Below are 27,695 nucleotides of genomic sequence, written 5' to 3'. Positions count from 1 at the left end.
ACACGACAGAAACTGTATTTCGCTAAACAACTTGTTTTTAATCATCAACGAATACCACGAACCACTCGGTGAGTAGTACAGTTTTGAAAATGAACGTTAAGTGTTGTTTTAATGACATGTTTGTGCATGGCCATTGACTTCCATTCTGAAGCAGTTGGGGGACGCTTCTAAACGAGTCGAAGACTCGAGACACGGCCCATTGTCGGGATTTCTGTGTCCATCGCTGTGGTTCATCCAAAACAAACCAGAAATGAGACTCAAAGTGTTAAATACCAGAATTATCCTTTAAGTGTTTTTACAAACAAAAACAATACTGGTGTGCATCTTGAAAAAAAAAAACAATGCCACAAATATATGAAAATATTTCAGTTTAAGGTGTTTTTAAGGCATTAAGGCAAACATGCTTTTAGTTTGGGACTACGATAAGCCCTTTCTGGATAACTGCCCCTTAAAGTTCATGCATGGTTGGCTGGTTTGACTTTATTTCTGGATGGATGGGTATAAACTGGGCCAAAATGAACACTTACCATTTGCCAAATGCTTATCGAGCTACTGGCTGATTGGTTGGTATACAGTTTTAAATTGCAGTAATTGCTGCTTTTACTGTTAAATTGGCTACAACAAAAGTTGTGTTTACATGTCTTGCACAGATTTACAGTCATAGCTAAAAAGTATTGGCAGTGACATAAATTTTGTTGTGCAAAGTTTACTGCTTCAGTATTTGTAGATAATTTTTTCATTAAGCCTTTAATTTAAAAGCTTTTACTTGCAAAAACATTTCATATATGCAAAGAGTCAATATTCACAGTGATGACCCTTTTTCTCCATTAACTCTGCTATTCATTCGGGCATGCCGGATATTAGCTTCTGGACCAAATCCTGACCAATGGCAATACATTTTCGTCTTATTAGGGCTTGAGTTGATCACAGTATGTGAGCTTTTGCTCACCTTTTTGAGGATTAACCACATGTTATGGGATTAATCTGACGTGTATTCTTTCCATGTGCTATTAGTGAAATGATGGTCATTTTAATTATCACAGCCGATCAAAAACGAGGAAGTAATAAACCTCAAATTAGTTAGAGACAAAAATGTAGATTTCAAGGAGAAATGCTTGACTTTTAATACATTAGAGTACCTAATGTAATCAGCATAGATGTCTTCCTTAAGGCAAATAATACTATAATTAAACAGTAATGATAGTATAATAGTCATTGTCAGCTCCTGCGGATGGAGCTTGTATTTCGGCTCCTCATAAATATTAATGCTGCCTTAATAAGACTTATTTTTAGCATTAGGTTATGCAAATCTTAGTACTGTAATAGCGAGGATCTGTTTTCAATTTGAAAAGTGAACACATTGCCATTACTTTTTTTTTTTATTATTCCCTAGCGTACACACATTGTGCTGTGTATATATATATATTAAATTACCCTAAATTAATATATGAGCTAATTCTTTTAGCTAAAGCTGGTTAATGACGCAATCAGGCATCGTAAGAGTAACCTAAAACTGAATTGAGGAGGATTAAGCTCTACCCATAGGAGCCATAAAATGCGTGACTGCCACACAAAGCACAGGCACTCAGACACAACAGCGTGTCTCATGGATCAGCTCTGTAAGCATAGGTATAAAAGCTTGCCAGAGGCCACGAATCAACTCAATAGGATTTTTCAGCTGAGAGAATCTACCGCTACCCTGTAAGATGTGTGATCTGCCCACGCCAAGATCATAACGCTTAGTAACCCACACAACCACAAGGTCATTTGACTAGGTATGTGCACATTGCATTGAATATTATACAGATAGAAATTTACATAAACTCTGATGCATGCAAAACATTACGTGTTATTAAAAACATAAAATGTTTTTATTAAAAATAAAGTTAATGAGGCTCTCTTTAAATAAATCAATGAATTGGAAGCTGCATTGTGATACATTGATGCCATTTCTTCTTTCTTGTATGTTGTTTTATGAAAGATGGGCCTGTACTTGTGTCTAGTCTCGCAGTTGTTAAACATTTGGTACACAATTTTTAAAGAAAGCGAATGTCTGGATAGCTTTTACATGTAATTTTGGGCAGGTTTGTCTGATGTAGACATACTAGACAGTAGGGCTGCAACAACTAATCGATTAATCTGTGTACGGAATAGGAGTGGTTATACCAAGGGTCTGTTGAATGCTGCATTCTGATTGGCTGAGAAATGTTCTATGGGTTGGGTGTTGATTATTTTTCTGTAAACCGCACACCTAATTTTTCAAATGTCTTAAAAATAGGCACCAGAGCAATGTTTGTGGTAACCGTGGTATAAGAGGAATAATTGACTCCGGCCCGTCGTAAATTATTCCTTACTTATGTAACATCTAAATGTGCTACTGAATGAGAGATGGGGATTGGGAAGATGTGTATTATCTTTAGCCCACTCTTGATCTCCTTGTTCTAATGCAGATCATACACACATTTGACCTTGACTCCAAATAAATGAATAATTTATGCACTGTTTGACAGTACAGTATTACAATGAAGGGATCTCTTTAATGCGTCTTCATAATGGACAATGAGAAGAATCGGTTATGGAGAGAACCATATAGTTAGAAGTCTTACTTTTTCAGATATTTTTCAGAACTAGGAGCTTGGTAGGTAACGTGAAAGGACTTTTAAAACATTTCTTTACCTTGGGATGCTGTTTTTTGAAAATGAAAAATAATTTATTTTCTTTGAAAATCAAATATTTGGGATTAAAACACCAGAATCTTGAACAGGTGATGCAAGTGTAAGAAAATAATTGTAAGACCATTTTCATTAGGGAATTTCTTGACTATAAAACGCTGCATGCAAACAATTTTATGTGAAATACCATTTTTACTTTAAAAAATAAATAAATAAAAGTACTACATGTTCTTGATAAAAGTACACTAACTATATGCACTAATACACAGAAAAAAGGTATATAAGGGAACAAAAGTTGTCACTCGGTGGATCCTTTTCAAAAAATACACTTTTGTACCTAAAAGGTTCATATCGATACGTTGGTACCTTGGCTTAGAGGTACTGGTACCTCAAAATAACATATCTGTACCTAAGTGATACATAATAGGAACTTTGAACTTTTTCAAATAAATAAACTATATTTGGGGCAAAATGTTTTAATATAAATTGCAAAACAACTAAAGAAAAATTTTAATCTGTTTAAATATTGATACAAACACAATACAATTAGAAATCTTGTTGTTTGAATTATTTGCTTTTGGTTTAGACTTTAGGTTTTAATATTTTTGGATACAAAACAATTTTAAGTCTATAAATAATTTGAAAAATAATAAAAATAAAGGCATGTTCTCAATAAAGACAATCACTCATTTACACTCATGTACACACTTTAAAATATTTACATAATTATTTTATTTTATTTTATTTTACAAAAATATTTTGAAAATTATAAGCCGATTTGCCTGATGTGTGAATCCTTAAGCTGCGATCCAGGCAACCCGTAACCCGCAAATCATGACTTCAAAACCACGACTCACTAGTCTGAACTGGAAGTACATCGATCTAGTACGAGTTCACGGGTGGGAAGTCACGGGTTTGACTGCCATTCTAGTGCGTTTTCACGGGTAGAAGGTTGGAAAAACACGGGTTACAAGTTGCCTGGAACACGTACTCCTAGTTCAGAGTTGTGAGTCGTGGTTTTGAAGTCATTATTTACGGGCTCAAAAACCTGCCTGGAACGCAGCATTAGTTTAAAGTGTTTTCATAGTAGCATTTTAAACATGCCTCAGTGATGAAAAGATATTTTGGCCATTCTTTTCTACTCTCTGAGCATCTCCTTGAAATTTCAGGTGTAATTTAAAGCATTCATGCAGTATTTTGACAGCGTAGACTGGAGCAGATGAAAAAATGTTTTGCTGTGAACACCTACTGCATGCGTTGATACGGTCATTGTTCACTAGAATAGTTTTTACTTTTACACCCATGTTTTTTTATCCAACCAGCACTTATTCTTATTTTTACTTTAAAAGTGAGTTCAGTAAATATTCAATGCTCCTGCATTCTTGCTTAAAGGCAGGATAGGCAGGAATTATCTAAAAAAAACTTTTATACAAATTTGTTTAAACTGTCTTTATATACCAATACATAATTAAAATGTAAGTACTCTGAAAAAGAGAGTATAAAACTCGAATGTCTGTAGACCTCTCACGGCTGTTTTAAACACAGCTAATTATTTCCATTCGGGACGAAAGAAATGATTGGCTTGCGCGACTGTCACTCTCTCTCGCGACCATGGCACCACCCCTGTTGCTACGGGATCTGCCCACACATGCACACACCGATTGATTTGAACGTGCACGAGGCACTCTAGGAAGACCAAAAGGACGGCAGAGAAAGTGCATTCAGAACTCACAGTACCTGCATATAAAGGCAAACGAGGCAAAAAAAGGAATAAACGAAGAAATCAAATGAAAGTAAATATCACGTGCTTTTCCTCGAGTGGACAATGCGTTAGCGGTATTATCTCCAGAGTGTAGTCCTCATCAGAGTCGACCATGCTTTCATCACGGAAACTCTTACATGCAAAACACCTTATGTTATGAATCTTCCACGAAATTCACCTTCCTCACAGTGTAACTGATGGTAATAAAAAAACTAATCAATGCAATCTGTTTTTAGCTTTGTCTTATAAATATAACTAGCTCGTTACCGAATCAAACAAAATATATTTTAAACTTTACCAGTATCGATATGTTAGCTTAATAGTGAGTACTAAGCAGAGCCGGTCAGCGCGTTCATGTGTTTTGGGGGCGTGGCTTTAGAAGAAACCCAGAAAGGAGGGGGTGGAGTGAATGGAAATAATGAGCTGTGTTCAAAACAGCGGTGAGAGGTCCACAAACACTCGATTCCCATACTCTCTTTTTCAGAGTACTTACATATTACTTATGTATTGATATATAAAGACAGTTTAAACTAATTTGTAAAAAGTTTTTTAGATAATTCCTGTCTATCCTGCCTTTAATACATGTTTTTTTTAATGTAAAGTCCTTGGACCCATAAAGCAAGAGACTTTCTAAACACACTTTTTCTTTCTGTAGGTTAAGGAACCTGTTTGTAGCAGGAGAACGCTGTGATGTAGAGACTCTGGAATGGGCCAAGAAACATTTCGGAGTACCAGTGTTTGATCACTGGTGGCAAACTGGTACGTTAATGCCTCAAAGCTACATTAAAGTCTGTTCAGTGTCACTTTTTATTTCCTGTTGCATGTTGTTTCAGTATTCACCAAAAAACAATAGTACTGTAGATTGGACAACGTTGTGTAGTATAACATACAGATTTTGAACCAATATTTAGCTGTTTTTAAGTAAATGAATTTATTATGGGGAACATTTTTTAGGGTACCCAATTGAGCCAATGCTGCATTGTCACAAAAGTTTATAATTTTCATGCTTTCAAGCTTTGCCAAATTAAATATTTTAGCACAAGAAGACATAAAACAGAAGCATGTGCAAAAAGACTGTGTTTAGCATTATGCATCAACAAGATCCAAAGAGACTTTGTATTTTTATTTACAACAAACACATCTACCAGCAGTCCAAAAATGGCTTTATATTATCTTGCAGTTAATGCCGTCAGCTGTTTTTGGCTGTGTATTTTAATATTTCTGTTTTTTTCATCGCCCTCATGTGTAGGGATGTAACGATTCAATCACGATTCAATCGCTGTCCTCATTAAAAATGCCTGTCTGAAATCGATTCTGAATCGCAAGGCTGCGATTCTTTGTTTTATGCACAGCTTGTGCCTGTATTACGGCATTTGGTCAGTAGGAAGTCCTTATCAATCTAAAATCATTATGAGTCGGAGTCGTTTATACTGTGCATTTAAAAAAGCAACACTCGTCAAACAAAATCATTCAAAATATTCTTTAATATCATGAAAATACCTGAAACAATTCGAAGAAAAGCGTATAAATATTCATGTGTAGACATTTCCTGGAATAGCGTTTGTAATGCTACTTCTTGTGTGGCACAAAGGGAGTTTCTGCACGGGAGCGCCCCCTGGTGTTCGGATGTGCCTGGATTTCACCGTAATTCATTCAAATTCATTCATTGAGAAAACGCGCATTTGCACGATGAATCGTTACACCCCTACTCATGTATGAATAACTTAAGTCTTCCTGTCCAATACTAGTCATGTGAATAATATAAATACAGGTGCTGTGATATAAATGGTATAGCTACATTTCCACTGGCTGATACGTTTCCATCAATGCAGTTGTCATTTTGTCAAACTTTGGGGACTTTCACAACTTTAAATGAGGGAATTGTCTGTGCTAAGGCCTGGTGGATAACTCACGTTCTCCTAATGCTTTGATGTCTTGAGACTGAATCTGGTTCAGATTTCCCAATTCTTTCCCATCCACTTTTCCATTTTCTGGTGCCTTTCAGCAAAAAGTGTCAGTAGGGCAAAAATGCAGTGCTAGTGGTGTTTATGTTTGGGAAATTGCTCACAACCTGACCGTTAGGTCATCCTTGTTTCTCTAGCAAGCCAAGAATCTATTGTTAAAGAAAGAACCCTCTTTTTACATTCATAACACCTAAAGCCGGCATGATGCATAAACCATTACATATATATATATTTTGAATTAGGTTACCCTTTTCATTCTATACAATATATAACATACTGTAAATTTCTCCAAAAAGGTACAGAGCTTGACCACAGGAAATAAACTAAGCCAGTTCTCCTTATACTCTGATATTGTGCTAGTTCAATAACTCAAATGTGAAAACAGTTTCATAACTGTGTTGACTGTGTGAATGCTAGCTGTATAAAATACTTGTGATGAATAAGTGTGTGTCAGTTTTTTGTCCGTTTTATTATACACCCCCTGCAATTTATGATTAAATCAAGTTTATGTATTGCCACCAAGATGATTTGCATTATTACATGGCTTATAATAACAGAAGATGCCGGTCTCTACGTGCGAGAGTACGAACGTCACGCTATATTTAAATTGATCAGCGCCACCGAGCCGAATTTGATTAAAAGAGCTGATGGGGTGTAGTGCGATAGCAGTTTGGTTGCGCTGCTGCAATAGCTTTTCTGAAATAAAGTGGATGTCAGTCGAACCCTCATTATCTTTGTCATTACCATCTCAAAATCTCCCCTGGCTCGTGTGTTTATTGCAGTAGCAGCAGCCAGCCTGTTCTGATGGAGTCTTACACGCGTGTTTTTTTTTACATTTATTTGGATACACCAACTTGGGGATAATTAATTATAACAATTATGCTAGAATTAACCAATTCTGTATACCCTTCATGTATATTGCGCTTTATTTGAGGGAACATCCATTTTTAGTGGTATGCGTAATCGTTATTATGTGACCAATGAGTGTACAACCAGCTAGCTGCTACTCGTCCACTGTGGCTTGCGTCAAATAAATTTTGCGAACTAAATGGTGAACTAATGTAGAAAATAGGGCTGTTTCAGACGCAGACATTCTCAGTGATTCATACGGGTGTTTGAGTCACTGCGAGTATAAGCATGAGCTTGATACTTGTTTAGAACAATTCTGTAAATGATTCAGTAACTAGTTATTTTGTCTATTTAGGCTTTACAAAGTAACAAAAACGCTTTCAAAGCAACAACCTGGAAGATAAAGACAAGCAAAAGTGATACAAACAGGAAAATGTCCTAGTGTAGTTGCATTTTTATATAGTAACAGCTAAAGGCCGAAGTATAGTCCATTTTTACATGTACGCAAGTGTCCGCGTACAGTGCATGTGACGCAGTTTTCGCACACGTCCGTATTTTTGAACCCCTGCGTAGATTGCATGCGTAGGTCACATACTCACTTATATGATGATGTAGTATGCAGTTAAGGAAATGCGTTGCATTTGGTCGCAATGCACATGCATCGAACGTTTGTGTACGCGTACAAGTCAAATAAACTATTTTTTGCAAGCTTGTGCGTTCGACTGTGTACTCCTGGCTTTGGTCTTAAAATACCAAGATACCCATGTATATTAGTGGTTGACACATTTGTTGAAGAGTAATATTTGTACTAATATAAATACAACTGTGTTTTATTTTATGAAACCCTGAAATGCATATGAAGTAACCGTTTTATAAACGCAATAAGCCCCGCGAAGCAGTGCATTTTATAACTCTGCTTCGCGTCGTGCCTAACAATGCCCCTTAGCTGTTATAAAATGCACTAGTAACTTATTGCTTTATTATACCACGGGGCTGTTGAATGCTTTATTCTGATTGGTTGAGAAATGTTCCACAGGTGTGCATTATTGTTTGATAAATGCACACATATAACCTGTCAAATGTCTAAAAATAACCACCAGAGCAAAAGTGGAATAATTGACTCTGGTCCTTTGAATTATTTGAAAATAATACACACCTACTTTGCGTCATGACACATTACCACCTTGGATGTGCATTAGTGGAACCACCATGTTTTATTTATATATATATATATATATATAAAACAAGTGAATTATGAATGATATCCCTAAAATTTGTATTCTATAGATAACTTTAAAAAAAATATTGATCCACACTTAGTTTTGACTATATTCACATTATAGCACAACATCTCATACCCTGTTTCCTACTTGGTAATAGCACATAGTTGCAATCTCAAACATGTGTATGTAAACGTGTCATTTAATCATTATGCATCGAAACGGCGCACATCCAAAACACAGAAACTGAAATAAAGGCTGCCGCTTTTGAGACCTGATAATAATCTGTGTGCTATTTTAAGGCACAACTCCTGCCGTGAAGAGGTGGGGGGCTCGGTGATGAGGGCTGCTGATGTCACCGCTGTTGCCGGGCAACTGGTATGTTTCCAGTTGGAAGTATGTGGCAGTGACGAGCGGTTTTAAAAGAATGACCTTAACACGTGACCCTGAGCTTTAGCACCTTGTCTCTGAGCTAGACTCTTTGTGTTCGTCGACCTCTGACTTTGGCATACTGCAGTCTGTCACAGATTTTGACTCGGCTGAACTTCATAAGTCCAGTCAAGTTTATGTAATAGCTGGTGGCTGGTAGTAATTTTGATTGTGTTATTTGGTGATGGCAGGGCATGAACGTCAGAGGAACAAATTAATTGGTTTTCTCCCAAAACTAATTTTAGAATTTTTACAGTGTAGAAAAAGACAACATGATGACATTTTAATATAAAATGATTTGTTTGTGTTCAACAAGTCATAAACATGGTATAAGGTTGAACAAATTATCCTAGGATTTTCATATTTGGGTGGATTATGCCTTTAAAAACAATACAGCATTTCACAGACTTAATATTCAAAAACATTTCACATCATTATGAACACACAGACGTGTGCTGTCTTCTGCTCTGTGTGTGTACGACGTCTACATGCTGTGCGTCACCTGGGCAAAGTGTCTGAGCTCTGCATTACTCACATATAAGCCGTGCCAAACAGACTCATGGTGTTGCATGCTGCGATGCCAAAAGCTCTGTCTATCTGTCTTTCTTTCCCACCGTTCACAGTACCCATCTAGCATCTGCTCGGAGGTGCCTGAGAAACAAGTCTGGTTTATATTTGTCAACCAAATCTACTCTCTTCTACTTCTTCTTCTTGTGAGTAGTGGACAATGTAGTTTATTAAAAGTGTGCAGATGCAAATACTTGGCCAATCCATTGCAAGCTGTCAGTCACATTGAACTTGCTTAACACGCATTCTTACACATGCATATGATCTTTGTATGTAAACTGTGCTTGTTACAATTGGCTCACCTGTTTGCATGTTAAGTTTATATTAAAGCAACACAAAAGAGTCTTTTTTACCTTAAAATAAGGTTTCCAAAAAAGTTTCAGTCGTTCATCCACTCGAAACAGGGTGAACGGCACTTTCACATTCGCTTTGCAGCCCTCTATCAGCCAAAACCACACTAAAGAAGTTTCCAACCGATGGGTCGCGGTCCTGTAGTTCGAGTGAAAACTACAAAAACTTGCTTTACGGCAGACCTACAATCCAATCAGAGCCAGCTTTGCTGCAGTAGGCTAAATTATTTACGACAGTGGTAATGGACAATTACGCTTCTAACCTGTAGGGGGAGCAAAGAGCAAAAACTCTTTAGTGTTGCTTTAATAACTGTAAAGCTAAAGTGCAAAATAATGTCATAATAATCTCTGTATTAGTGAAAAATGAAAGACTGTAAGATTTAAATGCTTATATCTTCAAAATGTGAATCTTATCAAGTGTTTTAGAGTGCTCAGATGCAAATGCCGCTAAATGCCACCTTTGTCAAAAATGTGATAAAGATATTGGCCAAATGCTCTTTGCACGTATTATACATTCATCGAATAATATCGCTTCAAATCCTCTTAATCCCGTCACAGGCCATTCACAAATTACAGGTTTGTTTAATCCATTAAGGGGACACTCCACTTTTTTTAAAATATGCAAATTTTCCAGTTAGACTTTTGATTCTTGTCGTTTTGGAGTCCATTTGGCTGGTCTCCGGGTCTGGCGCTGGCACTTTTGGCGTGGCTTGGCATAGTCCATGGTATCTGATTGGTCCATTAGCATCGCGCCTAAAAATAACCAAAGAGTTTCGATATTTGACTCATATGTAGTTACATCGTGTACTAAGACTGACGGAAAATTAAAAGAAGTGCTTATATGGCAAGGAACTGCACTCTCATTCTGGCGTAATAATCAAGGACTTTGCTATCGTAACATGGCTGCAGGAAGCGCAATGATATTACGCAGCAGCCGAAAATAGTCCCCTGCCATTGAACGTTACTAAGGGGACTATTTTCGGCTGCTGCGTAATATTATTGCGCTTCCTGCAGCCATGTTACGACAGCAAAGTACTTGATTATTACGCCAGAATGAGAGTATAGTCCTAGCGCAATCCTAACGGATTTATCAGATTCAATGGATTGTGCTAAGCAATGCTAAAAGTGCTGGCGCCAGACCAGGAGATCGGCTGAATGGATTCCAAAACGGTAAAAATAAAATGTTTAACTCTAGGGAAGCTGGAAAGTTGGCATATTGAAAAAAAGGTGGAGTGTCCATTTAAACGCAAAGTCTTCTAAGTGCACGTAAGAAGAATTGGATAAATGAACGCACGCATACGTCAAGAGAGTTTTTCACATGTTTAAAGGAATAAGTAGGATATTGATCAAATTTTTTAGCCTTTTACCTTTATTCAGAAAGGACAATAAAGACTGACTAGAGAATTTTTAGATTTTTGCCTGCATTTTGCTGCGAAGACGGTCAAATTTGTTAAACCCTGAGGACCCTGTCCCGGGGCCAAAATTTAGTATTTTGACTTAATATAAAATATTCTTTTAATCTTTAATGGTCCGTCATGGACCCCAGTAACACATATGAGATACTGTTTGAAAGCTTAGAGTCTCTACTTTCTGCAGATATGCATCACTTTGACATCTTTTACTGTAAGAAATTTATTCACACTTAATTTACACGATCACCCCCCCCCCATATTTTTTTTATATCATTTAACTCTTTCACCGCCAGAGTTTTTTTTAAAAAGTTGCCAGCCAGCGCCAGCGTTTTTCATGATTTTCACAAAAGTTTAATGCCTTCCAGAAAATGTTCTTCAAATATACAAACATACAATATACCAAATGAAAGAACAGAAAAACGTTTTATCATACCTTCAGTAGTTCTTTTGTAATCAGCTTTTGAATATGGGTAGGTTTCTGCAAAAACACCACATTTTGAGCAAAAAGCAGAGATAATTCCATTTTTGTGACGGACTTTTCATAGAGATCCCATTCAGAGCGATCTTTAAAACAGACACGGACATGCAGCAGCTTGCCATAGGGCAATACTTCCGGTTTTAAAAAGTTGCGGAAGGGCGCCACCTGGTGGATAATAGCGGTATGGCGGAAAGACGGAAATACTCGTCATCGGCGGGGAAGCGTTTTCTCTTGATTGACGAGATGTCTCGTCAATGGCGGGGAATGAGTTAATATTCACATATTTCATATTTTTCAAATATGACAAACATGGGCAAGTCTTATATTAAATGAAAGCTCTCATTCTCAGGAATAAGGCTACAGCATTATTTTTGTTCTATTATCAACACATATCCAACAATCGTTGAATGACTTATAAGGTAAAAAATGGTCTTTTGTAAATTTATGTGAAACTTGAGCGTGAGCTTCCTCAGATAGCACAGATAGCCACAAATGCTACACCATCTTTTATCTTAGGTCCTACTCTAAAAAATGAGTCCATTCACAGCTTTTTCTTTGGTTGTGTGCATGAATAATCCCTTGCTATTTATTATATGTGCAAAACAAAAAAATTAATATTTATATGAAAAATTTATTTTCACACCCTTCAGTAAAATAAGAATAACTTTTGAATGCGACATGCTAAAGAGTTCATTCTTTTTTTGGGTGTTTACTGTCCGCTGCTGCTAACAACCAGAACTATCTGCAGTCTGCTAGAACAGTGGTTTTCAAACTGGGGGCCGGGGCCACGAGACGGTGCCAGGGGGGCCCCAGTTTTATGACATTTTATGAAACACATTCATTTATCATGAAGTTTGTGTAATTAAACCTAAAAAAAATAAGGCTACTAACCAAAAGCACAACTTTTTTTGTATAATTTAATGTTTTTTTTTTTTAAATGTTGAGTTTTAGAACAGTTTTTTGTCACAAATTTTATTTGGGGGGCCGCGAAGGAATGCATCGTACACAAGGGGGGCCGCACGCTGAAAAAGTTTGGGAACCACTGTGCTAGAACACACAGAACCAGAGTTATTCACTTTCAAAGACAGTATTTACAACATAAACAAGAAAATTTTGTGTTTTATCATATGAAAAACAACATAAATAACAATATTTGTCACAAACAGCAGCTTTTTATGTAACTTTAAAGGGTTTTCTTTAAAATGATATAAAGAAATTGCATTTATTCCACTGTATGTGATTATGGGGACACTTCAAATGTTTTTAGGCAGAAATTGTATACAAAAAGGGAATTATTCCTCTCTTCAGTTGGAGTAAAATAACTTTTGCATAGATTATGATAGAGAAAAAATTCATTTTTCCTCTGTAAGCTGACAATTGCTGGAATCAAACAAAACTATCTGCAGGTAGCTGAGGCACCCAGGGCCAGAGTTATACACTTTCAAATAAAAACTTCAGAAAAAACCATCAAAAAGCGCCTATTTATTTTTGTGTTTATTAGAGGACTGACATCCCATACAACCATGTTTAGCACTTTCAACAGTGTTTTATGTAATTTCAAAGGGTTTACTGTAAAATAATACCAAACTTTTGTATGTAAACCTCTGCATGTCGGTATGGGAAGCTTTTGAAATTGGATATGCAAAATCCAGGCGAAAATCCCCAAAATAGCTTCAGGGTGTAAGAAGTTAAATACCAATGAAATGACTAAAGTTAGCATTTCAATTACTGAGTAATAACCTTTTAATATCATTAAATTGAAATGAATAAAGTTAAACATAAGAGCCTGATAAAATGCTCATTTACAAGAAAAAATGTAAGATGCACTCATAGGGTTTTGGATATGAGCTCTTCATATCCGTAAGGCTAACATAGTCATTCTAAAAGCCAAAAAAACTCGCTTAGTTTCTGGATGCCGGTTTCTGAATGACACTTCAGCAGTTTAGTTTGAATAAATGGTTTGGTGGATTTCTCATTTATATTCCTATATATCATTTCTGTCTCTTTCAGAGAGTGGCTCTGCCATCACTGCCTCCTGTATTGGTCTGGGTTGCTCACTTACTCCCCCTGCTGGAACAGCAGGTAAAGCTGTACCAGGATACAATGGTGAGATTGCTAAATTCTACTTTTATTATGACAAATTGTCTGTGCTGACTGCTTATAAGAGCTAAATACATAAATGAATCAAAGTCAATGGATAGAGCATTTGATTTTCTTCATCTTTGTGTCAGTGACAGTGATTGATGATGAAATGCGGCAGGTGAAACCGAGGACTCTGGGAAATATTGTTGTAAAGTAAGTATTTCATCTTTCTATTTTTCCTTTTAAGTGGACATTTCATGAAAATCTGACTTTTCCTTATTTAAGTGCTATAATTGGGTCCCCAGTGCGTCTATCAACCTAGAAAATGTGAAAAAGAACAACCCAGTAACTTAGTTTTGATAAACCATTCTCAGGATGGAAGCATGTAAAACATAGGTAGTTGAAATTTGTGAAAGGGCACATTTTAGCTCACACCTACAAAGTGACAATTTTAACATGCTATAATAAATATCTATGTTTTTTTAGCTAGATCTTTACATACATACTCTGGCAGATTTATTTTACATCTTAAAAAAGTCTTGTGAAATGTCCCCATGTGACCTCACATTGATATGAGAATCTTATTGGCATGTCTAATGAGAGTGCTTTGGTTTAAGTAAGCAATAAGGTACGAGAGGCTGTGCTGTATCGTGAATAAGTAACGGCTGAAGGGCGTTGTTAGGCACGACGCGAAGCGGAGTGCCTGCAACCCCTTCGGCCGTTGCTTGTTCACGATGCAGCACTTGCCTCGAGTACCTTATTGCTTTTATAAAACGGTTACCACACAATATTAAAGTAAAAAAAATATTAGTGCAACTTTCATGAAGTTAAATCAATAAAAGCATTCCTTCCGCTAGAAAAAATAGTCCCTGACTGCGAACAACAACATGAAAGCTCAAATAAAAACAACAAACTGCTCTCAGACTTTGGCTGTTTCTCAATATGCGTTCTTCAGCGATCTTGCGTCCTCGTGTCCTCGCTCTACGTCATCATTAACGGTCGAAGTTCATTCCAATTCTCAAGAACGCAAGGACAGAGGACGCATGAAAATACCCGGATGTGTTCTTGATATCGAGGATGCATCGAGTGCAGACTTGCTGAAATCGCTTTACGCCCCAGAAGTCATTGCGGCAAAACTTCCGAGTTCGTTCTTCCAAGGTCGCCTGGCAAGACCGATCTCCACGAGGACGCAAGTCCGTTCTTTGCGTTCTTGCAATTGAGAAACAGCCATTGTCTCATTATATGTTTATGTGTTGCTAAGGGTGTTGCTAAGGGCGTTGCTAAGGGCGCAGTGATATTAAATAGAACCGTTGGGTGAAGCGGTCATAGCAGTGTTTTATCGTGAATAAATCACACCTATTGACCAATCAGAATCAAGGATTGGAACTAGCCGTTTTATAATGGGGATTAAAAAACAAGAAGATGGTGGATTTTTTTTCATGGTAGGGTGGGTGTGTTCACACACTGCCAACACACATTATGTCCAAATACCTTGTAAAAGTGGATTTTGCATAATAGGTGCCCTTTAATATCGACTCAATAAGATGATGTAAATTCATTCAATTAAAGTAGGTAAAATCAAACTTTGATGCTCCTAATCTCATATTTACATTATGCTATACTTTAGCCTGGATTTCACAGACAGTACAAGCCATTTTGGGTATCCCAACATAGACCTAAAAATATTAGGCAAAGTCTTTTTGTTGGATCTTCACAAATAATTCCCTATTTCTCTGCCTTCCATTTCAATCTGCCCCAGATCACCTCCTCTACACAATAAAGGAATTACTCACACAAAGCCAAAGCAGAGGAGAATCTTTTCATCACAGATCTGAGCTAAAAAGCTCCGTCTTGTTATGAGAACATTAGGCCTAAATTTGAGCTGAATGGCTAATAGGCTCTCGTCTCGTAGCGGGTGGTTTGAAAAGACTTTGTTTTTGTCATCTTTCAGGCTTTGCTTAACGCACAATGCCTATCTAAGCCGACACGGCATCAGTCCTCGCCTGCCGCAGGGGAAACTAATCTCATGGATGTTTGTTTTGTTGTCATTTCTGCGCACCAGTAGATTTTAATCAGGAGCGTGTTTGAAAGCCCCGTGGATACATGTTTAGATTAAAATGAAATTGCGATGTATCAGAACAAGATGTCCAGGCTGGTTAACAAATGGCGGTTTTATGTACGACCCTTAATGAATTTGTTTGAGGAATGTAGTTAGACAAGGACTGTTGGAATTGAAAGGCAGGCTGTTGATTAAAAGATTTTATGTAAATTACATGACATTCTGGTTGATCAGTAAAAACAATTGTAAATATAGCTGCAAGCAGCGATGGCGGGCCCTCGCACGTTTTTTTACCGCTACACTGTGCCTCCGAGAAAACGACGCAAAGTGGGCTAGTGCATCAAGTGGGTAAATATCAATGGACTATTTCATGTTGCTACTGACCAATTTGAGTACTGTAGGTAAAAGAAACCCCACATTTTAGAAAAACGGGGGCGCTAGTTAGCCACTTAAGAGACACGCCTATATCTGACGTTTTTGTCAACACTTAACAGCCGACAACTCTGATGTGTGTGCCAAATTTAAAGTTCAACTAAGCACCCAAAGAGCCTTAAAGGCAGGATAGGCAGGAATTATCTAAAAAAACTTTTTTTACAAATTTGTTTAAACTGACTTTATATATAAATACATAAGTAAAATGTAAGTACTCTGAAAAAGAGAGTGTAGGGATCGAGTGTCTGTGGACCTCTCAGCACTGTTTTTAACACAGCTAACTTTTCCATTCACTCCACCCCCTCCCTTCTGGGTTTCTTCTTAAGCCACGCCCCCAAAACACATGAACGAGCGAATTACCTCAGACAAGAGGAGAGGAAGGAGCGCGGTGCATGTAACAACATCAAGTCACAATCACATGTAATAATACACCTAACTTTATCACTAGGAATATAAACAGATGGCTTTTATAAACGGATGGCTTTTAGTACTCACTCAGCCAGTGTTTTGCATGGAAGAGTTTCTGTGATGAAAGCATTGTTGACTCTGACGAGGACTACACTCTGCAGACAATACCGCTACCGCATCATCGACTCGAGGAAAAGCCACGCGATATTTACTCTCGTTTGATTGCTTCGTTTATTCCTTTTTTGCCTTCGCTGACTGGATATGCAGGTACTGTAAGATGTGAATGCAGTTTCTGTGAGTTGTGAATGCTATTTCTCTGCTGTACTATTGCTCGTCCTATTGCCTTGTGCACGTTCAAATCAATCGGGTGTGCGCATGTCTGGGCAGATCCCATAGCAACGGGTGGAGCCATGGTCGCGAGAGAGAGTGATATTTGAGCAAGCTAATCATATGTTTCGTCCCGGATGGAAATAATTAACTGTGTTTAACACAGTCGTGAGAGGTCTACAGACACTCGAGTTTTATACTCTCTTTTTTAGAGTACTTACATTTTAATTATGCATTTGTATATAAAGACAGTTTAGACAAACTTGTAAAAAAGTGTTTTAGATAATTCCTGCCTACCCTGCCTTTAAACATGCCTGAAATTAAAGTAAAGTTTGATGCGTTGCCATGGGAACAGCTTTCGAGATGTCAAAAATTCCTTCGCAATTTATCATCTACAATGTTTTGGCATCATGTTGACCACTTCTCGTGTCAATCGCATGAAAATCCTAGAAGGAGTATTTAAAAGTTAACTGCATGCAACTAACAGGCTTAAATATGCCTTTAAAATGAAAGTAAAGTTTGACGCATTGCCATGGGAACAGCATTTGAGATATCAAAAATCCCTTCGCAATTTATCATCTACAATGTCTCGGCATCAGGTTGACCACTTTTGGTGTCAATCGCAGGAAAATCCTAGGAGGAGTATTTCAAAGAACATCGCATGGAACTGTCGAAAAATCCACCTTTTGTGACTGCCACACTTCCTGGTGCCTGTTGGTGGCGCTATACCCGAGACTCACAATAGGCACATCGATGCGATCGGAATCCTTGGCCGAACATACACACTGCGTTTCATCCCAATAAGACATTTTTTGCTTTAGATATTAGACACTTCCTGTTTCTCTGAATTCGCCATTAATTTGTCGCCTCGCCATGGCAACACCGTTCGAGATATCAAAAATCCCTTCGCAATTTAGCAAGTCCAATGTCTCAGCATCATGTTCACCATGTTTGGTGTCAATTGTATGAATTCCCTAGGAGAAGTATTTAAAAGTTCATGACTGACACACTTCCTGGCGCCTGGTGGTGGCGCTATACCCGAGACTCACAATAGGCACATCGATGCGATCGGAATCTTCAGACGAACAAACGCCCCGCTTGGCATCACAATAAGAATTTTTTTGCCTTAGATATTAGACACTTCCTGTTTCTCTGATTTCGCCACAACTTTTTCGCCTCGCCATGGCAGAACCGTTCAAGATATCAAAAATCCCTTCGCAATTTAGCAAGTCCAATGTCTCGACATCATGATCACCACGTTTGGTTTCAATCCCATGAGTCCCCTGGGAGGAGTATTTAAAAGTTCACCGTATGCATTTTTTAAACAATCCAAAATAGCCGACTTCCTGTTGGGCGGAGCTTAAATGTTAGAGGGCGAAAGTTGTTCGGGTTGATGAGATCTATAAGCGTGCCAACTTTCGTACATGTGCGTACATTTTCGCCCGATCTGTGCATCAATGTTTTTTTTTGCATTACAGGGGGCGCTACAGAGCCCCTGTGCCACGCTCGTTGTCCAGCCTTTGGTTTTCTGCGATGACGGACGACTCTGACGTCTGTGGCAAATTTCAAGAGTTTTCGATTATGTTAAGGCACCCAAAAAGTCCAAAAGTGTTAAAAAAAATAAAAAAAATAAAAATAAATATAGCTGCAAGCAGCGATGGCGGGCCCTCGCACGTTATTTTACCGCTATACGATGCCTCCGAGAAAACGATGCACGGTGAGCAAGTGCATCAAGTGGGTAAATATCAGTGGGCTTTTTCATGTTGTTATTGACCCATTTGGGGACTGTAGGTAAAAGAAACCCCACATTTTAGACAAACGGGGGCGCTGGTGAGCCACTTAAGAGACACGCCTATGTCTGACCTTTTTGTGCACACTTAACAGTCGACAACTCTAATGTGTGTGCCAAGTTTTAGGTTAATCTAAGCACGCCAAGAGCCTTAAACATGCCTAAAATTAAAGTAAAATTTGACGCGTTGCCATGGGAACAGCGTTGGAGATATCAAAAATCCCTTCGCAATTTATCATCTACTATGCCTCGGCATCATGTTGACCACTTTTGGTGTCAATGGCATGAAAATCCTAAAAGGAGTATTTAAAAGAACATTGGATGGAACTGTCAAAAAAATCCACCTTTGTGACTGACACACTTCCTGGCACCTGGTGGTGGCGCTATACCTGAGACTCACAATAGGCACATCGATGCGTTCGGAATCTTCAGACGAACAAACGTCCTGCGTATCATTACAATAAGACATTTTTTGCCTTAGATATTAGACACTTCCTGTTTCTCTGATTTCGCCATGACTTTGTCGCTTCGCCATGGCAGAACCGTTCGAGATATCAAAAATCCCTTCGCAATTTAGCAAGTACAATGTCTCGACATCATGTTCACCGCGTTTGGTGTCAATCGCATAAATCCCCTAGGAGGAGTATTTAAAAGTTCATCACATGCGTTTTTGAAACAATCAAAAATGGCCGACTTCCTGTTGGGCGGAGCTAATAGGTTTAAGGGCGAAAGTTGTTCGGGTCGATGAGTTCTATATGTGTACCAACTCTCGTACATGTGCGTACATTTTTGCCCGATCTGTGCCCCAATGTTTGTTTTTGATTTACAGGGGGCGCTACAGAGCTCCCTTGCCACGCCCGTGGTCCGGCCTTTGCCCGGACCTGATGGCCGACGACTCTGATGTCTGTGCAAAATTTCAAGAGTTTTTGAGTATGTTAAGGCCCCCAAATTGCCCCGAAACGTAAAAAAAAAATAAAAAAAAAAATAATAATAATAATAATAATAATAAAAATAATAATCCGAGCAAAAACAATAGGGCTTCGCACCTTTCGGTGCAGGCCATTCTGGCCTGCTCCTCGGTGCTCGGGCCCTAAATATAGCTGCAAGCAGCGATGGCGGGCACTCGCACGTTTGTTTACCGCTACACGGTGCCTCCGAGAAAACGATGCACGGTGGGCACGTGCATCAAGTGGGTAAATATCATGCTGCTACTGACCCATTTAGGTACTGTAGGTAAAAGAAACCCCACATTTTAGACAAACGGGGGCGCTAGTGAGCCACGAAATAGACACGCCTTTATCTGACGTTTTTGTCAACACTTAACAGCCGACAAATCTGATGTGTGTGCCAAATTTAAAGTTAATCTAAGCACACCAAGAGCCTTAAATATGCCTGACATAAAAGTAAAGTTTGACACGTTGCCATGGGAACAGCGTTAGAGATGTCAAAAATTCCTTCGCAATTTAGCGTCTACAATGTCTCAGCATCATGTTGACAACTTCTGGTATGAATTGCATTATTTACCTAGAAGGAGTATTAAAAAGAACATTGCATGCGACTGTCAGGCTTAAATAAGCCTTTAAAATGAAAGTAAAAAGTTTGACGCGTTGCCATGGGAACAGCGTTTGAGATATCAAAAATCCCTTCACTATTTATCATCTCCAATGTCTCGGCATCATGTTGACCACATTTGGTGTCAATCGCATGAATATCCTAGAAGGAGTATTGAAAAGTTCACTGCATGCAACTGAAGGGCTTAAATATGCCTTTAAAATGAAAGTAAAGTTTGACGCGTTGTCATGGGAACAACGTTTGAGATATCAAAAATCCCTTCGCAATTTATCCTCTACTATGTCTTGGCATCATGTTGACCACTTTTGGTGTCAATCGCATAAACATTCTAGGACGAGTATTTAAAAGAACATCACATGGAACTGTCAAAAAAATCAACCTTTGTGACTGCAACACTTCCTGGCGCCTGGTGGTGGCGCTATACCCGAGACTTACAATAGGCACATCGATGCGATTGGAATCTTCAGACGAACAAACACCCCGCGTGTCATCACTATAAGACATTTTTTGCCTTAGATATTAGACACTTCCTGTTTCTCTGATTTCGCCATGACTTTGCCGCTTCGCCATGGCAACACCGTTTGAGATATCAAAAATCCCTTCGCAATTTAGCAAGTCCAATGTCTTGACATCATGATCACCACATTTGGTGTAATTTGCATGAATCCCCTAGGAGGAGTATTCAAAAGTTCACCGCATGCATTTTTTAAACAATCCAAAATGGCGGACTTCCTGTTGGGCGGAGCTAAAATGTTAGAGGGCGAAAGTTGTTCGGGTCGATGAGATCTATATGTGTACCAACTTCTGTAAATGTGCGTACATGTTTGCCCGATCTGTGCACTCCTGTTTGTTTTTGCATTACAGGGGGCGCTACAGAGCCCCCGTGCCACGCCCGTGTTCCAGCCTTTGGCTTTCGGCGATCACGGACGACTCTGATGTCTCTGCCAAATTTCAAGAGTTTTCGAGTATGTTAAGGCCCCCAAAATGTCCAAAAGTGTTGAAAAAAATAAAAAAAATAATAATAAAAATAAAAATAATAATCCGAGCAAAAACAATAGGGCTTCGCACCTTTCGGTGCAGGCCATTCTGGCCTGCTCCTCGGTGCTCGGGCCCTAAATATAGCTGCAAGCAGCGATGGCGGGCCCTCGCACGTATTTTTACCGCTACACGGTGCCTCCGAGAAAACGATGCACGGTGGGCAAGTGCATCAAGTGGGTAAATATCGGTGGACTATTTATGTTGTTACTGACCCAATTGGGGACTGTAGGTAAAAGAAACCTCACATTTTGGACAAACGGGGGCGCTAGTGAGCGACTTAAGAGGCACACCTATGTCTGACCTGTTTGTCAACACTTAACAGTTGACAACTCTGATGTGTGTGCCAAATTTAAAGTTAATCTAAGCATGCCAAGAGGCTTAAATATTCCTGAAATAATAGTAAATTTTGATGCGTTGCCATGGCAATAGCGTTCGAGATGTCAAAAATCCCTTCGCATTTTATCATCTCCAATGTCTCAGCATCATGTTGACCACGTTTGGTGTCAATCGCATGAATATCCTAGAAGGAGTATTGAAAAGTTCAATGCATGCAACTGAAGGGCTTAAATATGCCTTTAAAATGAAAGTAAAGTTTGACGCGTTGTCATGGGAACAACGTTCGAAATATCAAAAATCCCTTCGCAATTTATCATCTACTATGTCTTGGCATCATGTTGATTACTTTTGGTGTCAATCGCATAAACATTCTAGGAGGAGTATTTAAAAGAACATCACATGGAACTGTCAAATAAATCAACCTTTGTGACTGCAACACTTCCTGGCGCCTGGTGGTGGCGCTATACCCGAGACTTACAATAGGCACATCGATGCGATCGGAATTTTCAGACGAACAAATACCCCGCGTGTCATCACTATAAGACATTTTTTGCCTTAGATATTAGACACTTTCTGTTTCTCTGATTTCGCCATGACTTTGCCGCTTCGCCATTGCAACACCGTTCGAGATATCAAAAATCCCTTCGCAATTTAGCAAGTCCAATGTCTTGACATCATGATCACCACGTTTGGTGTCATTTGCTTGAATCCCCTAGGAGGAGTATTCAAAAGTTCACCGCATGCATTTTTTAAACAATCCAAAATGGCGGACTTCCTGTTGGGCGGAGCTAAAATGTTAGAGGGCGAAAGTTGTTCGGGTGGATGAGATCTATATGTGTACCAACTTTCGTAAATGTGCGTACATGTTTGCCCGATCTGCGTACTACTGTTTGTTTTTGCATTACAGGGGGCGCTACAGAGCCCCCGTGCCACGCCCGTGTTCCAGCCTTTGTCTGTTCGCAATGACGGACGACTCTAACGTCTGTGCCAAATTTCAAGAGTTTTCGAGTATGTTAAGGCACCCAAAATGCCCAAAAGTGTTAAAAAAAAAAAAAAAAAAAAAAAAAAAAAATAAATAAAAAAAAAAAATATAGCTGCAAGCAGCAATGGCGGGCCCTCGCACGTTTTTTTACCGCTACACGGTGCGTCCGAGAAAACGATGCACGGTGGGCAAGGGCATCAAGTGGGTAAAATATCAGTGGGCTATTTAATGTTGTTTCTGAGCCATTTGGGGACTGTAGGTAAAAGAAACCCCACATTTTAGACAAACAGGGGCACTAGTGAGCCACTTAAGAGACACGCCTATGTCTGACCTTTTTGTCAACACTTAACAGCCGAAAACTCTGATGTGTGTGCCAAATTTAAAGTTCAACTAAGCACGCCAAGAGCCTTAAACATGCCTGAAATTAAAGTAAAGTTTGACGCGTTGCCATGGAAACAGCGTTCGAGATGTCAAAAATTCCTTCGCAATTTATCATCTACAATGTCTCGGCATCATGTTGACCACTTTTGGTGTCAATCACATGAATCCCATACGAGGAGTATTTAAAGGTTCACAGCATGTAACTGTCAGCCTTAAATATGTGTAAAAATGAAAGTAAAGTTTGATGCATTGCCATGGGAACAGCGTTCGAGATATCAAAAATCCCTTCGCAATTTATCATCTACAATGTCTCGGCATCATGTTGACCACTTCTCGTGTCAATCGCATGAAAATCCTAGAAGGAGTATTTAAAAGTTAACTGTATGCAACTGAAAGGCTTAAATATGCCTTTAAAATGAAAGTAAAGTTTGTCAGGTGGCCATGGGAACAGCGTTCGAGATATCAAAAATCCCTTCGCAATTTAGCAAATCCAATGTCTCGACATCATGATCACCACGTTTGGTGTCAATCGCATGATTCCTCTAGGAGGAGTATTCAAAAGTTCAACGCATGCATTTTTTAAACGATCCAAAATAGCTGACTTCCTGTTGGGCGGAGCTTAAATGTTAGAGGGCGAAAGTTGTTCGGGTCGATGAGATCTATATGCGTACCAACTCTCGTACATGTGCGTACATGTTTGCACGATCTGTGCATCAATGTTTTTTTTTGCATTACAGGGGGCGCTACAGAGCCCCCGTGCCACGCCCGTGTTCCAGCCTTTGGATTTCTGCGATGACGGACGACTCTGACGTCTGTGCCAAATTTCAAGAGTTTTCGAGTATGTTAAGGCACCCAAAAAGTCCAAAAGTGTTAAAAAAAATAAAAAAAATAAAAATAAATATAGCTGCAAGCAGCGATGGCGGGCCCTCGCACGTTTTTTTACCGCTACACGGTGCCTCCGAGAAAACGATGCACGGTGGGCAAGTGCATCAAGTGGGTAAATATCATGCTGCTACTGACCCATTTAGGTACTGTAGGTAAAAGAAACCCCACATTTTAGACAAACGGGGGCGCTAGTGAGCCACAAAATAGACACGCCTTTATCTGACGTTTTTGTCAACACTTAACAGCCGACAAATCTGATGTGTGTGCCAAATTTAAAGTCAATCTAAGCACACCAAGAGCCTTAAATATGCCTGACATGCAAATAAAGTTTGACACGTTGCCATGGGAACAGCGTTAGAGATGTCAAAAATTCCTTCGCAATTTAGCGTCTACAATGTCTCAGCATCATGTTGACAACTTCTGGTGTGAATTGCATTATTTCCCTAGAAGGAGTATTAAAAAGAACATTGCATGCGACTGTCAGGCTTAAATAAGCCTTTAAAATGAAAGTAAAAAGTTTGACGCGTTGCCATGGGAACAGCGTTTGAGATATCAAAAATCCCTTCACTATTTATCATCTACAATGTCTCGGCATCATGTTGACCACGTTTGGTGTCAATCGCATGAATATCCTAGAAGGAGTATTGAAAAGTTAACTGTATGCAACTGAAAGGCTTAAATATGCCATTAAAATGACAGTAAAGTTTGACAGGTTGCCATGGGAACAGCGTTTGAGATATCAAAAATCCCTTCGCAATTTATCATCTACAATGTCTCGGCATCATGTTGACCACTTCTCGTGTAAATCGCATGAAAATCCTAGAAGGAGTATTTAAAAGTTAACTGTATGGAACTGAAAGGCTTAAATATGCCTTTAAAATGAAAGTAAAGTTTGACGCGTTGCCATGGGAACAGCGTTTGAGATATCAAAAATCCCTTCGCAATTTATCATCTACAATGTCTCGGCATCATGGTGACCACTTTTGGTGTCAATCGCATGAAAATCCTAGGAGGAGTATTTAAAAGAACATTGCATGGAACTTTCAAAAAAATCCAGCTTTGTGACTGCAACACTTCCTGGCGCCTGCTGGTGGCGCTATACCCGGGAGTCACAATAGGCACATCGATGCGATCGGAATCTTTAGACGAACAAACACCCCGCGTGTCATTACAATAAGACATTTTTTGCCTTAGATATTAGACACTTCCTGTTTCTCTGATTTCGCCACAACTTTGTCGGCTCGCCATGGCAGAACCGTTCGAGATATCAAAAATCCCTTCGCAATTTAGCAAGTCCAATGTCTCGACATCATATTCACCACTTTTGGTTTCAATCGCATGCATCCTCTAGGAGGAGTATTCAAAAGTTCACCGCATGCATTTTTTAAACAATCCAAAATGGCGGACTTCCTGTTGGGCGGAGCTAAAATGTTAGAGGGCGAAAGTTGTTCGGGTCGATGAGATCTATATGTGTACCAACTTTCGTAAATGTGCGTACATGTTTGCCCGATCTGCGCACTACTGTTTGTTTTTGCATTACAGGGGGCGCTACAGAGCCCCCGTGCCACGCCCGTGTTCCAGCCTTTGTCTGTTCGCAATGACGGACGACTCTAACGTCTGTGCCAAATTTCAAGAGTTTTCGAGTATGTTAAGGCACCCAAAATGCCCAAAAGTGTTAAAAAAAATAAAAATAATAAAAAAAAAAAAAAAAAAAAAAAAAAAAAAAAAAAAATAATAAATTCGAGCAAAAACAATAGGGCTTCGCACCTTTCGGTGCAGGCCATTCTGGCCTGCTCCTCGGTGCTCGGGCCCTAATAATAAATCCTAAGAAAAACAATAGGGCTTCGCACCTTTCGGTGCAGGCCATTCTGGCCTGCTCCTCGGTGCTCGGGCCCTAATAATAATCCGAGCAAAAACAATAGGGCTTCGCACCTCTGATGTGTGTGCCAAATTTGAAGTTAATCTAAGCATGCCAAGAGGCTTAAATATTCCTGAAATAATAGTAAACTTTGATGCGTTGCCATGGCAACAGCGTTCGAGATGTCAAAAATCCCTTCGCATTTTATCATCTCCAATGTCTCAGCATCATGTTGACCACGTTTGGTGTCAATCGCATGAATATCCTAGAAGGAGTATTGAAAAGTTCAATGCATGCAACTGAAGGGCTTAAATATGCCTTTAAAATGAAAGTAAAGTTTGACGCGTTGTCATGGGAACAACGTTCGAAATATCAAAAATCCCTTCGCAATTTATCGTCTACTATGTCTTGGCATCATGTTGACCACTTTTGGTGTCAATCGCATAAACATTCTAGGAGGAGTATTTAAAAGAACATCACATGGAACTGTCAAAAAAATCAACCTTTGTGACTGCAACACTTCCTGGCGCCTGGTGGTGGCGCTATACCCGAGACTTACAATAGGCACATCGATGCGATCGGAATCTTCAGACGAACAAATACCCCGCGTGTCATCACTATAAGACATTTTTTGCCTTAGATATTAGACACTTTCTGTTTCTCTGATTTCGCCATGACTTTGCCGCTTCGCCATTGCAACACCGTTCGAGATATCAAAAATCCCTTCGCAATTTAGCAAGTCCAATGTCTTGACATCATGATCACCACGTTTGGTGTCATTTGCTTGAATCCCCTAGGAGGAGTATTCAAAAGTTCACCGCATGCATTTTTTAAACAATCCAAAATGGCGGACTTCCTGTTGGGCGGAGCTAAAATGTTAGAGGGCGAAAGTTGTTCGGGTCGATGAGATCTATATGTGTACCAACTTTCGTAAATGTGCGTACATGTTTGCCCGATCTGCGTACTACTGTTTGTTTTTGCATTACAGGGGGCGCTACAGAGCCCCCGTGCCACGCCCGTGTTCCAGCCTTTGTCTGTTCGCAATGACGGACGACTCTAACGTCTGTGCCAAATTTCAAGAGTTTTCGAGTATGTTAAGGCACCCAAAATGCCCAAAAGTGTTAAAAAAAATAAAAATAATAAAAAAAAAAAAAATAAAAAAAAAAAAAAAAAAATAATAAATTCGAGCAAAAACAATAGGGCTTCGCACCTTTCGGTGCAGGCCATTCTGGCCTGCTCCTCGGTGCTCGGGCCCTAAATATAGCTGCAAGCAGCGATGGCGGGCCCTCGCACGTTTATTTACCGCTACACGGTGCCTTCGAGGAAAACGATGCACGGTGGGCAAGTGCATCAAGTGGGTAAATATCTGTGGGCTATTTCATGTTGCTACTGACCTATTTAGGTACTGTAGGTAAAAGAAACCCCACATTTTAGACAATCGGGGGCGCTAGTGAGCCACTAAATAGACACGCCTTTATCTGACGTTTTTGTCAACACTTAACAGCTGATAACTCTCATGTGTGTGCCAAATTTAAAGTTAATCTAAGCACGCCAAGAGCCTTAAATATGCCTGAAATAAAAGTAAAGTTTGACGCTTTGCCATGGGAACAGCATTCGAGATGTCAAAAATTCCTTCGCAATTTATCATCTACAATGTCTCGGCATCATGTTGATTACTTCTGGTGTCAATCGAATGAATATTCTAGAAGGAGTATTTAAAGGTTCACAGCATGTAACTGTCAGCCTTAAATATGTGTAAAAATGAAAGTAAAGTTTGATGCATTGCCATGGGAACAGCGTTCGAGATATCAAAAAACCCTTCGCAATTTATCATCTACAATGT

The 27,695-nt window shown here is 39.2% G+C and overlaps 1 protein-coding gene across 1 annotated transcript in view; it reads left to right on the top strand.

Annotated features, from left to right (window-relative positions):
- acss3 (acyl-CoA synthetase short chain family member 3) overlaps positions 1-27,695 on the top strand; it is a 58,435-nt gene that overhangs the window by 17,888 nt on the left and 12,852 nt on the right. Inside the window, exons 9-11 of the mRNA XM_055190785.2 lie at positions 5,090-5,193; positions 13,714-13,809; positions 13,935-13,998. Of these exons, the coding sequence (XP_055046760.2) occupies positions 5,090-5,193; positions 13,714-13,809; positions 13,935-13,998 (264 nt within the window). The remainder of the gene's footprint in view (positions 1-5,089; positions 5,194-13,713; positions 13,810-13,934; positions 13,999-27,695) is intronic.

This window comes from Misgurnus anguillicaudatus, chromosome 1 (genome assembly GCF_027580225.2).
Source record: "Misgurnus anguillicaudatus chromosome 1, ASM2758022v2, whole genome shotgun sequence".
NCBI lineage: Eukaryota > Metazoa > Chordata > Actinopteri > Cypriniformes > Cobitidae > Misgurnus > Misgurnus anguillicaudatus.
The sequence above is the reverse complement of the archived record's forward strand: the minus strand, read 5'-3'. Positions and strand labels throughout refer to the sequence as shown.